This window comes from Leucoraja erinacea, chromosome 29 (genome assembly GCF_028641065.1).
Source record: "Leucoraja erinacea ecotype New England chromosome 29, Leri_hhj_1, whole genome shotgun sequence".
NCBI classification, from domain to species: domain Eukaryota; kingdom Metazoa; phylum Chordata; class Chondrichthyes; order Rajiformes; family Rajidae; genus Leucoraja; species Leucoraja erinaceus.
In genome coordinates, this window is record NC_073405.1 from 14,927,154 (window position 1) to 14,940,653 (window position 13,500).

At 47.7% G+C, this 13,500-nt stretch overlaps 1 protein-coding gene across 1 annotated transcript in view; it reads left to right on the forward strand.

The window, feature by feature from the left end:
- The first annotated feature begins 1,959 nt into the window (after window positions 1-1,959).
- The window catches only part of LOC129711219 (tropomyosin alpha-4 chain), a 50,232-nt gene continuing 38,691 nt past the window's right edge, over window positions 1,960-13,500 (forward strand). The window contains exons 1-2 of the mRNA XM_055658706.1: window positions 1,960-2,088; window positions 12,120-12,245. Coding sequence (XP_055514681.1) covers window positions 1,975-2,088; window positions 12,120-12,245 — 240 coding nt within the window. The 5' untranslated portion in view covers window positions 1,960-1,974. The remainder of the gene's footprint in view (window positions 2,089-12,119; window positions 12,246-13,500) is intronic.

A 13,500-nucleotide genomic window follows, 5' to 3' on the forward strand; every position in this document is an offset into this window, starting at 1 on the left:
GTGTATTATTGTATGTATGACTGCAGGCACGAAATTTCGTTCAGACTGAAAGGGTCTGAATGACAATAAAGGAAATTCAAATTCAACCCTGGAGGGGGAGCTTCGACCGCCGGCCCTGCGGTCTGCAGTGCTTCTGGCTGCGGCGGGGACTTTAAATCTTCGACCGCTGGCCTGCGGCCTACACCAGCCTGAAGCCGCGGTGGGGAAGAGCCGATTCTGGACTCTGGTCCTGACCACGGGGGGAAATGGAGGAGGACTGGCCAAATTTTTTGCCTTCCACCATAGTGATGAATGCTGTGGTGGATGTTTGTGTTAAATTTTTATTGTGTATTGTGTGTTCTTTATTTATTGTACCGTTGCTGGCAAATTCATTTCACTTACACTTTATGTGCAATGTGACGAATAAAACTGATTGTTGATTGTTGACTGATTGTTGTACGTGAAAACTTGGCCAATAAACTTATTTACTTACTTATTATAAATTCACAGTATGCAACATGCTCCGTTAATCAAAACTGCTACTCATTCAGTTTGCAAACATCGACCATCAGATGACAACATTGTCAGTCATATCCACGAGGCACTCGACCCCCACAGCATTGACCAGCGTTCATGAAAGGCCTCCTAATTCCCTGTGGACACCATGTGCTCCCTCTCAAGGGACACGTGGGCATGGAGTTGGGCCCCGAAGAGAGGCAGTCAGTCAACTTGGTAGAACCCTCATCTGCCCGCTGCCTGGACCCTTGAATGGCCAACTTGACCAGGTGGGGGTGAGGAATAAGGACCACTATGGCATGTCCAGACGGAAGTCGAGGGTGAGGAAGTGTAGAGCGTACAGCAGCAGCCTGTACCATCAGGCAAGAGGTACAGAAGTGTGAAAATGCACACCTCCAGGTTCAGGGGTAGTTTATACCCAGCTCTTATCAGGCAACTGAACCATCCTGTCAACATGTAGAGAACGGTCAGCTTGGATCCAAGGAGCAATTCTGACGGAGCGGGGATTAGCTTGGGCGGAATCACTCCACATTCATAAGTTCCCCGATACCCACCGTGACGGTGAGGACCAGCCACTCTCACAGGTACAACACCCCCCCTGGTGATGTGTAGGAAGGAACTGCAGATGCTGGTTTAAACCAAATGATGACACAAAAAGCTGTAGTAACTCAGTGGGACAGGCATCATCTCTGGAGAGAAGGAATGGATGACATTTCGGGTCTCTCGACTGAAACGTCACCCATTCCTTCTCTTCAGAGACGCTGCCTGTCCCGCTGAGTTACTCCAGCTTTTCGTGTCAACCTTTCTAGTGATGGTTTGCTGGGTCCAATGACAATTCCCTGCCTGTCACTGGCGTTGAGTGCATTGCTCCTGGCAGAAGCTGCCCACATGGAGACTGAATGTGGAGAGGTCTGTCCCTGTCTTACAAATTAGTGACGATACATAGTGACTTACACTCACTTGCTTTTCATTTCTCTGTAGTTTCAAGCTTGGATCACCTTCATTTTGCTGGTCACACCAAGCTGCACCGTCGAAGGGTTATTGCAGCATTTGCAGGCTGGGGAGCTGACCCCCTGAATGTCAGTGGCAGAGGGAGTAGGGAGGCTCCCTCCTCTCCGTCTTGGAGCAGTGTTGACAAGGTTGGTCGGGGAATGTCAACACCTTCTCCCCTCTCACAACCTGTCCATGAGTTTTAAATATGGCAATCTGATCTGCCGCAGAATAAACTCAGCCCCAAATACGGGCATCAGCCAAGAACAGCTGATTACAGCAGCTCATTCCAAAGAGAGTCTTCAAATACAAGGCTCCAAGACCACCAGGGAGAGCAGGGAGCCCTGAGAGAGACACAATTCCTTTCCTTAAAGGTCTTGGAAGCCTGGTGATTAGAAGCCTGCCTGGCTCAGTCCCTCTCACTCTGCCTCTCAGCACTGCTCCTCTCCCAGCCCAGCACAGGTCCGCTCCCTCGCCCGATCCACAGCCATGGAAGCCATCAAGAAGAAGATGCAGATGCTTAAGCTGGACAAGGAGAACGCCATCGACCGGGCTGAGCAGGCAGAGGCCGACCAGAAGGCAGCAGAAGACAAGTACAAACAGGTTGGCTGAGGTGGCTGGTGAGAGTGTTGTGGGGGTGGAGCTGGGAACATGCTGATGGGAATAGTGTGTGTGTGTGTGTGTGTGTGTGTGTGTGTGTGATGCTGATGCTGATGCTGATGCTGTATCAATAGTGTGTGTGTCTGTGTGCAGTAGCGGAGTGGTTGCCAGGAGACAAAGGGGGCTCACTTCATCAGGGGCCCACTTGCCATCGGGCAAGCTGACACCCTGGCCAGTCTGCCACAGTGTGTGTGTGTGTTGGGGCTGTGTAATAGTGTGTGAGGGCCGTGTAATATATGCTGGTGCTGTATAATGGTGTGTGTGTGGGCTGGGTTATGGTGTATGTTTGTGTTATATAATGGTGTGTGTGTGTGGGCTGGGTTATGGTGTATGTTTGTGTTGTATAATGGTGTGTGTGTGTGGGCTGGGTTATGGTGTATGTTTGTGTTATATAATGGTGTGTGTGTGGGGGGGATTTCTAATGGTTATGTCTGGACTGTGTTATGGTGTGCATTTGGGATGCATAATGGTGTGTGTTGTCTGTGTAACGCTGCGTGCCCAGGCTGAATAATTGTGTGTGCCAGTGTTATTTAATGGTGTTAGTTAGGGCTGCATAAGGAGTGTGTGTCCTCAACCAGAGGCAAGGCTGTGATGTAACTTTGGGATATGGGGTACAGTCTGGCCCCAGGGAGGAAGAGAGAGGGAGAGAGGGAGAGGGAAAGAGAGAGGGAGAGAGAGAGGGAGAGAGAGAGGGAGAGAGAGAGGAGGGGTGTGGCTGTTTTGTTTAAAGTATTAGGGAGAGAGAGGGAGAAGGAGGGAGAGGGAGGGAGGGAGAGGGAGGGAGAGGCGCACAGAGAGGGAGAGAGGAGGAGAGAGAGAGGGGGAGATGAGAGAGAGAGAGAGGCAGGGGGCAGAGAGAGTGGGAGAGGAAGAGAGAAGGAGAGAGAGAGAGAGGGGCAGCGAGAGGGAGAGAGACAAACAGAGAGAGAAAGAGAGAGACAGAGACTGAGACAGAGAGAGGAGGGAGAGAGAGAGATGGAGAGAGAGAGAGGGAGAGAGAGAGAGAGAGTAGTAGGGGAGGGAGAGAGTATGTAACTGAGGGTCCCAGTCAAAATCCGCTATTTCCCACATTACAAAGGAAGATGCCGTAAAAATCAAAGCTGCCGTGAAGGAGAGAGGGAGCGCAGGCCAACCAGTGCACAGATGTCCTGGAATAGGTGGGCCTGGGGTTTCTGTGGGGGTGAGGTGTCAGACCACCAGGGAGGATGTCTGATCTGTGAGCCAGTACTGGGTGTGCAGATCTCTCCTTCCCATTTATGGCAATCCTGTAAGGGAATCTTCCAGCCAGAAACTCAGGCTTAAGGGCCTGTCCCACTTGCTGATTTTTTCGGTGACTGCTGGCATCATTGACTGACGTATCACGTCACCGAAAAAGTAGCGGTGGGATACGGCGTGACGCGGCGTGATGACGTATTGACGTGCGGTGATTTTTCAAGTGTCGCAACATTTTGTTTTGTCGCCGCTGGATTTTGGAACGTTCAAAATCTTTCGGCGACCCTGATATGACGTCGGCAGTCGCCCAAAGAAGTTCGGCAAGTGGGACAGGCCCTTTACTGTCAGACCAGAGCAGGCACAATCCCACCCACCACGGGAACCTCTCCGCACACAGGAGTGAGCACGAGGAACATTAGTGTGGGCACACGGCACGGCTGTGTGGGTCCACCAAGTGTGTGTGAGATCCACCCACAGTTTCATCCCCTCACCAGACAAAGAGCTCCGCAAACTCACGGACCATCTGTGGACCTCATTCGCAGCAAGATTGTTCTCACTAGCTCTGGGTGTGAACACACTGTGAGAGTGAGCTCACAGACTGAGGATCCGCTTACTGGCTGCATGCAATCTCAACAAGTGTGAGCGTGACTTCACCGGCCGTGAGTTTGAGCACACTAGCTGTAGCGCAAAGTCAGGATAATCAATGTGAACTCACATGGGCTCACTGATTGCAAGAGCGAACACACTAATAGACAGTGTGCTTACAGACCGAGAGTGCAAGCCCACTAATCATATGTGTAACCATGCCGACTATGAGTGTAAACTCAGCCAAGGAATACGAACATGAGTGTAAACTCACTGACCGAAGTGATGGGAATGGGAGCACGGAGGATACATGCTCCTCCATCCATGTATGTGGATGCATACGTGTCAGTTCATGGTATGTCCATGATCACGCGGATCGTGTGTGAAAACTCATGGACTCATGTTCAGAAAGTGTGAGCTCACGACTGGGCACGTGGACCACGCACGTGCTCTACAAGAGCCAGCACACTAAACCACAAGTGTGAACTCAAAAACTGTGGGTCTTGTCACACTGACAGCATGAACTTGGTTACCACAAAGCTGAGCTCATTGACCTGAGCGTAAACTTATTGGCCCCAAGTGTGATCAAACGCTCTCTGTGTAAGAACTCAGTGAATGAGAGTGTGAGCACAAGATCTAGAGAAACAGAGTTGTATGGTGCAGTGACGGTCCCTTTGACCCACGATGTCCATGCTGAACACGAAGTACCCACCCACACAAATCCCTTTGCCTACACTTGACCCATGGCCTACTAGGCTTTGGTGATTCAAGTTCTCATCCAGATGTTAGTCAAATGCCTACAACACAGTCTCAGGGAGTGTACAGATTCCAAGCACCCATTGGGTGAAAAAATCCTCCTTTGATCCTTCTAAACTTCTTCCCCCCACCCTAAACCTACACTCTTTAGTTTCAGACATCTCACACCATGGGGAATAGTTTCCCATCCTATCCATGCCCTTGATCATTTTGTCTAGTCCTATCAATTACCCAACCCCTACCTCAATCCTCAGCCTCTCCTCTCCAGGGAACACAAAGCCAGCCTATCCTGTCCCTTCTTACAAGGAATACACAACAAACCCAACATCCTGGTGAATCTCCTCTTCCTGTGAAATGACATCCTCCCTATAGTTTGGTGGGCAGAACTGCACACAATATTCCAGCTGTGGACTACTCAGTGTTTTCTAAAAACCCACCCTAGCTCTCTCTGCTCTTAGATTCTACATTTCGAAGTGTCCTGATTATCTCTCCCCATGCTGCACCTTCAGAGGTCTTGGACCACTACACCAAGGTCCTTTTATTCTTCAATATTCCCACATGCCTCACTCATTCCTCATGGGTTAACTTGCACCAGCTGCACTGCATGCTGACCAAGAGGTGAGGGCAAACACCTCTTGGTGAGTTTGCTTAGATGTTGTGTGTTGCAGGTGAGGTGGGCAGATAGATTGCCCATCACGTGGGCATCAGTGTGGTTGTTGAACAGAGGGAGCTTGGTATAGAAGGGTAGGATAAACACTGTGAATGGTAGGGGGGACACAGGAACAGAAGGAACTCAGTGTACAAGGGTAGGACACACACCATGAATGGAAGAGAGTATTGAGCAAGAGGGATTTCAGTATAACAGGGTTGGACACACATTTTGAATTGGTAGAGAGTATTGAGGAACAGTGGGAGCATGCTTACAAAGTATGGTGCATTCACCGTGAATGGTAGGGAGTATTGAGGAACAGAGGGGGTTCGGTGTACTTATCTGTAGCTGTGCACGAGGCCATGTGGCTTCTGGCAGTTAGGATTTCATTTGATGTGAAAACCGATGCAACCTGCAGTACAGTTGATTGCTGCACACTTTGTGCCCTAGGATCAGGAGTCAGCTCAATCTCTTGGGCGACTTCCCAGTCCTGACCTTTCTAAGCCATGTTTCAGTTATCCCCACCATCATAAAACCACACAACTGTCTGTGCCTGCAACTCACCAGCTTTAGCTGTTGTTACTAAATATACGCCGTCTCCTTCTCCCACTCCAGTCTCATTCCTCATATTTACTTATGACCTTGGAGGCCAGTTGGCCCATCGGGTCTATGATGGCTCTCAGGGCAATGCCATCAGTTCCATCCCCTCAATTGTTTCATCTCCCCGTAACCTTTGACCCCCTTACTAATCAATAACCTATCAATTTCTGCTTTAAAAATACCCAAGTTATTGGCCTCCATAGTCATATGTGGCAATGAATTCACCACCGTATAAAAAAATTCCTCCTCATCGCTATTCTAAAGGTACATCCTTTCATTCTGAGACTGTGCCCTTTGGTTCTAGACTCTCCCATTACTGGAAACATCCTTTCCACATGCACTCTATAACCCTGTACTACACCATGTCTCACCCTTGGGCCCAATACTTCCAGTTGCTGGCACGTGACAGCAGAATTATTCCCGTGGTCCCCACTCCTCAGAATACTGTCTTGCCATCTCTTCCCTCCAGGAGATCCACCTCTACGACCTTGTTCCTACTCTTCCTCAGCTGTTGATACCACTGATGGGCTCACCCCTTCCTCCTTCCCTTTGATGAAAGCCTTGGCTCATCCAGTGACGTCCCTGACCCTGGCAGGTGGGCAGCACACTCTGTCACACTCACACTGGTGGTACGGGTGAAGCCAGGCTGGCCCTGGCGACTGGCTGCTTGCTGACCGCTCGTTGCCTTTCCTCACTCTTCCTGTCACTGCTCTGGACACAGGCACATCCAGTCTCCTATGAAGCCTGGGCGACTGTGTGTGTGTAGGTGTGTGCATGTAGATGTGTATGAGTGTACGTGTACATGTAAGTGTGAAGGCGTATGTGTGTGTGATTGTTTATGTGAGTATGTGCTTTTGTTTATATGGGGGTCTGTGTTAGTGAATATGCCTGTGTGTTCTTGGCACATGTGTAAGTGCATGTTTTGTGTGTTTCTGCAAGTGCATGCATTTTTGCATATGTGACTGTGTGTGCAAGCGTGTGTGTACCTGTGTGTGGAAGGGTGCAGGGGAAGGAGGTTGTTAGGGAATTGGTCGATAGGTGGGGGTGCAGTGAAGGGTGGGAGAGGAGGGTAGAGTTTGCTGGATATAAGGGAGTAGGTGGGTGCGCGTTAGGCAGTGAGGGGACAGGTGGGGGGAGGTGGATGTTACAGAGCTGGTGCAAAGGTGGGTGTGTGTGAAGCGGCGGGGAAGGGGATGGGGCAGTGGGTGTTAGCAAGCTGCGGCATACCTGCGATATAGGTTTGGAGAACCTACACGCTTTTCCCATAGGTGAAGCGGTGGAAGGAGGGTGGAGAGATGTGGGTGTGTAGGGAGCTGGGGAAAGGGGGTAGGTGAAGGTGTGTAGAGCCGGTGGGGAGAACATTGGAGGCCTTGTTGATCAATCTCTCCGCTCTCTGACATTTTCCACCAAGTGTTTTTGTGTGATCTTACTTTGCAATCTGACCCATGATAGGAGATCATGTCAAGCAGTCAACTGCCTCCGTCCACAGGGTGACCCTACATGAAACCCACCACCAGGGGTATTCACTTCCATAGGGACAGCCCAGCCCAGCCAGTAACTCCAGATGTGCACAGAAGTCCCTGACTGGGAGCTGGAGGCTGGCTTCAATTTGGCCGGCACTGCCAATGCGTTTGTCCATTTGCTGTACGTTATACTTCTCCCTGGATTTTCAGTTGCACTTATTTCATTCACTCTGTCTCCAAGTTGTGGGGATGGGAGTGTGGTCAAGAGGATGAGTGGGGACCAGTCTGCACTCTCCCGTCATTAGTTAGTTATTAGAGAGAATGACGATGATCGTAGACAAACCCAGAGGTGAGATTGCAGCCAAGGTCGCATCCAGTAACTCAGTCACCATTCACTTAATCTGCCCCTGAGACCTTTGCTGCTTGCTCCTGCACCGTGCAGTTTACTCAGTGTCGGCTGCCTGGTCAGATTACATCTGGTCGCTTTCTCCGAGCAGCTGACGGGGGCAGAGCCGTGTCTGCAGGAGGCCATAAAGGACTGGTCAATCATCCCGGAGAAACTGGGAAAGAGCCTCAGTGGAATATCATTCTTGGCATTCCACTGTGAATTCCTGATTCCAGGTCAATGGCTGAATGCTTTACAAAAACAATTAGGTCTTGTCTGGGCAAGAATTCATTTGTGAATCTGGGGAAAGGGTGTGGGGGGGGGGGGGGGGGTGGTGTGTGTGTGTGTGTGTGTGTGTGTGTGTGTGTGTGTGTGTGTGTGTGTGTGTGTGTGTGTGTGTGTGTGTGTGTGTGTGTGTGTGTGTGTGTGTGTGTGTGTGTGTGTGTGTGTGTGTGTGTGTGTGTGTGTGTGTGTGTGTGTGTGTGTGTGTGCGCGTGTGTGTGTGCGTGTGTGTGTGGTGTGTGTGTGTGTGTGTGTGTGTGGTGTGTGTGTGTGTGTGTGTGTGTGTGTGTGTGTGTGTGTGTGTGTGTGTGTGTGTGGTGTGTGTGTGTGTGTGCGTGTGTCCGTGCATGTGTGTGTGTGTTTATGTGACTACGTTTGTGTGTGCATCTGTGTGTGGAAGGGTGGAGGGTGAATAGGGAGTTTGTGGGGGAGGGTAGGTGGGACTATGCGAGGCGATGGGGAGGAAGGCGAGGACCACATCCCTCAAAGTCTCCGAATTTTACATAAAGTACTTTTGTGTGATCTTAGACAACGGCTTCTAATTCCTCGTCACCCCTAATTCCCAACCCCCGCTGACCTGTCAATTTTTGAGGAGTTCTTTTCCCCAGAAAAACTCAGTCTTGAATGGACGTAACATTCTTTAAATTCAAGAATGGGTTTGAACAGGCCTGTGTCTGAAACTGGGGACCATGAATACAAGGTGGTCTTTGAGAGTCCTCCCAAAGTAAATACAGGAGATGACGGGGAGGTATGCCTCACTAAAGCGGGGCTAACTCAAGCCTCCTGGTAGATGATAAGAGAGAAATTAAGCAGGTAATAAATAGGATGATAATGTGATAGATCGGATGCAGAGGAGTGGGAGGTATAAACGCACCAACAGTAACCAGCTGGCCTGTTTCTGGGTCGAAGGTTCCACAGGGAAGACCTGGCACAGTAACTCTGATCGTCCGTGCTCCTGGCTGCAGCCCAGGCTCCACACACATGGACGGCTGCCACCTTGCAACTGAAGATGGTACTAAAGGCTTCCGATGCCATTAGTCAGACCCAAGGGGCTCCTGTCATTAGCCACACATTAGTCAAGGCTCCATCTAATCCTCTCACATAAAATGCACATCATTGGATAGCTGAGGAATTAGCTGGGGGATCCAAGCGATTTAGACTTCTGCAGTTTAACAAAGTGTAATGGCGCTGGCACTCAGCAGGAAAAATACTCAGGCATAAGGAGGATAATGACTCCCCGGTGTGATTACAGCGTGAAATTTAATCAACGCGTTCAAATGATTTATATTTAGGACTGGGGCATTTCTGGATTTTATTTGACCACTTTTTTCACAGCCAGGTTTAGAGATGCCAAAAATAACAAAGTAGTTCATTAAAAGCTGGATTTTAAAGTAGGTTTTATTTGAAGAGGTTTGGAGAAATGCAGAGGGAAAGCTGTGTGGGATGTGGACTCTGTACAGAGACAATAGTTTAGACAAGTAGGAGTCAGTAATTAAGTAATTAATATACCCCTCCATCTACTCTCCCATTAACGACCTCCCTGGATCTTGCCAACCACTCTCCCTCACCATCACACGTACAGCCACATTTCCCCTGACCCTCTCCCTGCCCGACCACCTCCCCTACATTTATATGCACCCATAACCTTCCATGATTATTTCCCCCCCAACCCTACCCCAACTCTTTGCAATCATCTACTCCTTTGATCTTCCCTTTCTCCCCTTGAATTTGAGTATAGGAGCAGGGAAGTTCTACTGCAGTTGTACAGGGTCTTAGTGAGACCACACCTGGAGTATTGCGTACAGTTTTGGTCTCCTAATCTGAGGAAAGACATTGTTGCCATAGAGGGAGTGCAGAGAAGGTTCACCAGACTGATTCCTGGGATGTCAGGACTTTCTTATGAATAAAGACTGGATAGACTCGGATTGTAGTTGAGGCCAGTTCATTGGCTATATTTAAGAGGGAGTTAGATGTGGCCCTTGTGGCTAAAGGGATCAGGGCGTATGGAGAGAAGGCAGGAACAGGATACTGAGTTGGATGATCAGCCATGATCATATTGAATGGCGGTGCAGGCTCGAAGGGCCGAATGGCCTACTCCTGCACCTATTTTCTATGTTTCTATGTTTCTATGAATGTGTCCTCCACTCCCCTCTTTTAATCAACCCTGCCCCAGATCTCTCCGATAACTGTTTCACCCCATGTCCAATCTCCCTCTCCCCTCAACTCTTCCCACCCCATGTACAATCTCTCTCTCCCCTCTTTCTCAACTCACTCCTGACTGTCTACCTCCATGACTCTCCTCCTTCAATTGTCTCCTCTCTCTCCATCCCTCCTTGGTTATAGAGTCAAACAGCACAGAAACAGGCTCTTCAGCCCAACTTGCCCATACCGACCAAGATTCCCCTTCTACACTACACTAACCTCACCTGCCTGCGTTTGACCCTTATCCCTCTAAACATTTCCAATCCATGTACCTGTCCAAATGTCTCTACTTTCATCTCCGTCATGCTCCATCCCATCCCACTCCTCAACTGTCATGTCCATTGCCTACCACTACCCCCCTCAACCGTGACCTTTGACCATCCCACAAGACCACTAACCCCCAGTTCATCTCCGTCATCCATCCTCCAGTGCATTTTTTCCATTAACTGCACCCTCTTAGACCCTCTTCCCCAACACTCTCCCCCCAACTCTCTCCCTATTTGCCACCATCTCCTCACCCACATGCCATCAGCTCCCTCCCCACAATGACCATCTCCTCTCCAGACTTCTCTTAGTCATCCCTTCTCAGTTCTCTTCTCAACTATTTTACTCCCATTGCCTCTTCCCTGGAATGTCTGCCCTTCTGTTTTCCCCTGACTATTTCTCCATTAGAACCAGCAGATGCTGGTTAATATACAAAAGGCCACAAAGTGCTGAAATAACTCAGTAGGTCAGGCAAGATCTCTGGAGAAAATAGATGTGCAATGTTTCGGGTCGAGACCTTTCAGGCAGCCAACTAACAAAACTCAAGTAATCGGCACTAAACCATTCAACCATTGCATTCATTACATTCTGGCTTCCGGCACTCCCTGCCTTTCCCATTCAGACAATATTCCATTTGAGTGCATGAGTGCCTCCTTTTCAATATATTCTTTATGCAGAAACTATCAAATTCTCTTTGGAACGTTACACAAATAAGGTTCATTTAAATCAGTATCAATTTGGAAGCATGTCAACAACTTCCTGTTAAAACCCTGCAATGGGATTGAGAATGATTTGTGATTTCCGCAATAACAACAATATAACTCTATCTCCACTTATGTTTTATTGTGTTTGATTTATTTTTAGTTTAATTTTTTATCCAGGAATTTTGTCCACTATATTATCTTACAATAGTGAGAAGCCAATTAGGAAATCTGCCATTTCTTGAATTCCGGTGATAATTAATTCATGCCCTAAGACTAGTATACAGGAGCGATGGAACACAGTGTATATTGTAGTGGGATAGAGTTAATACTATGTATACTGTCGGGGGATAGTATTAATACAGTATATACTGTTCTGTGATAGTCTTATTACAATGTATACCATAATTGGATAGTGTTAATATAGTGTCTAATGTACTCGGGTAGCATTACTACAGTGTGTACCATTGTAGGATGGTGTTAATAAAATCTATTGTAGTGAGGCATCATTACAGTGTGTACTATTGTGGGATGGACTTAATACAGTCTATTGTAGCGGGATAGTATTAATACAGTGTGTACTATCGTAGGATGGTTTTAATAAAAAGTATATTTTAGTGGGATATTGCTAATACAATGTTTTTTTTATTTTATAGTTGGGCTGCAAACAAAATCTGTTTAACAAATCAAACTGAAATAAGAATTGAAAATAAAACCAATAATTATGCTTATAGCTTTGATGGTCTCAGCATTCATTGGAAGCAGGGGGATATAAATGTGCGACTGAAAGAATGGATTGGTGTTGGTTTATTATGTGAGGCTGTGTTTTGTGGGTGAGCAGTGACCAGAATGTTTATGCCCTTTCCCCTGGACAGGTTGAGGAGGAGCTGATGGGCCAGCAGAAGAAAATGAAAAGCACGGAGGATGAACTAGACAAACTGTCCGAGGGACTCAGAAGCGCCCAGGAGAAGCTGGACATGTCCGAGAAGACAGCTTCCGATGTGAGTGTTTGCAACAGTCACAGGCACTTCCCTAATACCCAGCACAAGAAGAAAAGTGGTGAATCTAATATCAGGGCATCACGGTATATAGATTAAAGGCACGGTGCTCTCCTGGATTAAGTACTTTGATGTAACTCTCCCTGTAAAGTAGTAACACTCCCTATAACAGCGTGGAAATCTACAAATTAAACAAAAACATTTTTTTTTAAAGAATAATTTGCCAATGCTGGAAATCTGCAATAAAAACAAATTCTGGAAATACTCAGCAGGTCAGGCAGCATCTGAGAAAAAGAGTTAATGTTTGAGATTGGACGTTAAATGTTTTTCTGTCTCCACTGATGTTGGCTGACCTGCTGAATGTTTCTAACATTTTCTGATTTTACTCGTGATTAGGTGGCTTGAAACCGAAATCCAACCTCAAATGGAGGGAAGTGTTCAGATTTGGGATCTACACTTCAGCAAAAATGTGGTTGAAGGACAGAGTGCAGAAGAAGTTTATCTAATGAGGTGAACGTTCAGTGTTGTTTATCATGAAAAGCTGGAGTTTTCTCTATAGCAGAGACAGGAGATAGCTGAGGTATTCAACATTATGGAATGGTTGGAAAGGAAAATTGGAGAGAACCTATTACCAGTGATAGGAGGACATAGTTACTCAGAACAAAGAACAAATAGTGCATTACATCTACAAAGCATTTTTCACATGACAAAGTATATCACGGCATTTCATGGGAATGTTATCAAACAAGTTGTGTCATGACACAATGTTAGAGCAGATGCCTAAAAACGTAGTCAGATGCTTTGATTTTAAGAAACCAGTAAATAAGTGAGAAGTAGAGAGATTGGGGAGGAAATTCATGAACTGGGAGCCTTGGAAGCCTAATCACCTGATGGCACAGTTACATTCAGGGGTGACCAAGAACTAGAATCTCGATCTACTCACTCACCCAGGTGTTGTAGGGTCTCCAGAGGCTACCTCCACCAACACCACAACCTGTAACCACTGCAGCCCTGATGTTTGTCTCCTCCTGCAGCCGTTCCTCTGCTTTTGGGCAGTGAGGTTGCCCTGTCACGCTATCCAAACAGTTTGAGGCAGAGGCCCGAATGGTGAATTGGGCATTACTTAGTTTTGGATCATCCTATAAACTGGAATCATTTATTTCAACACAACCTGGTCCTTGTGCAGTAGCTGGCAGTGAGTTGGAATCAGCAAGTTCATTGGAATGCATCCCCTTCAGATGTGAGGAGGAAAGGTGTT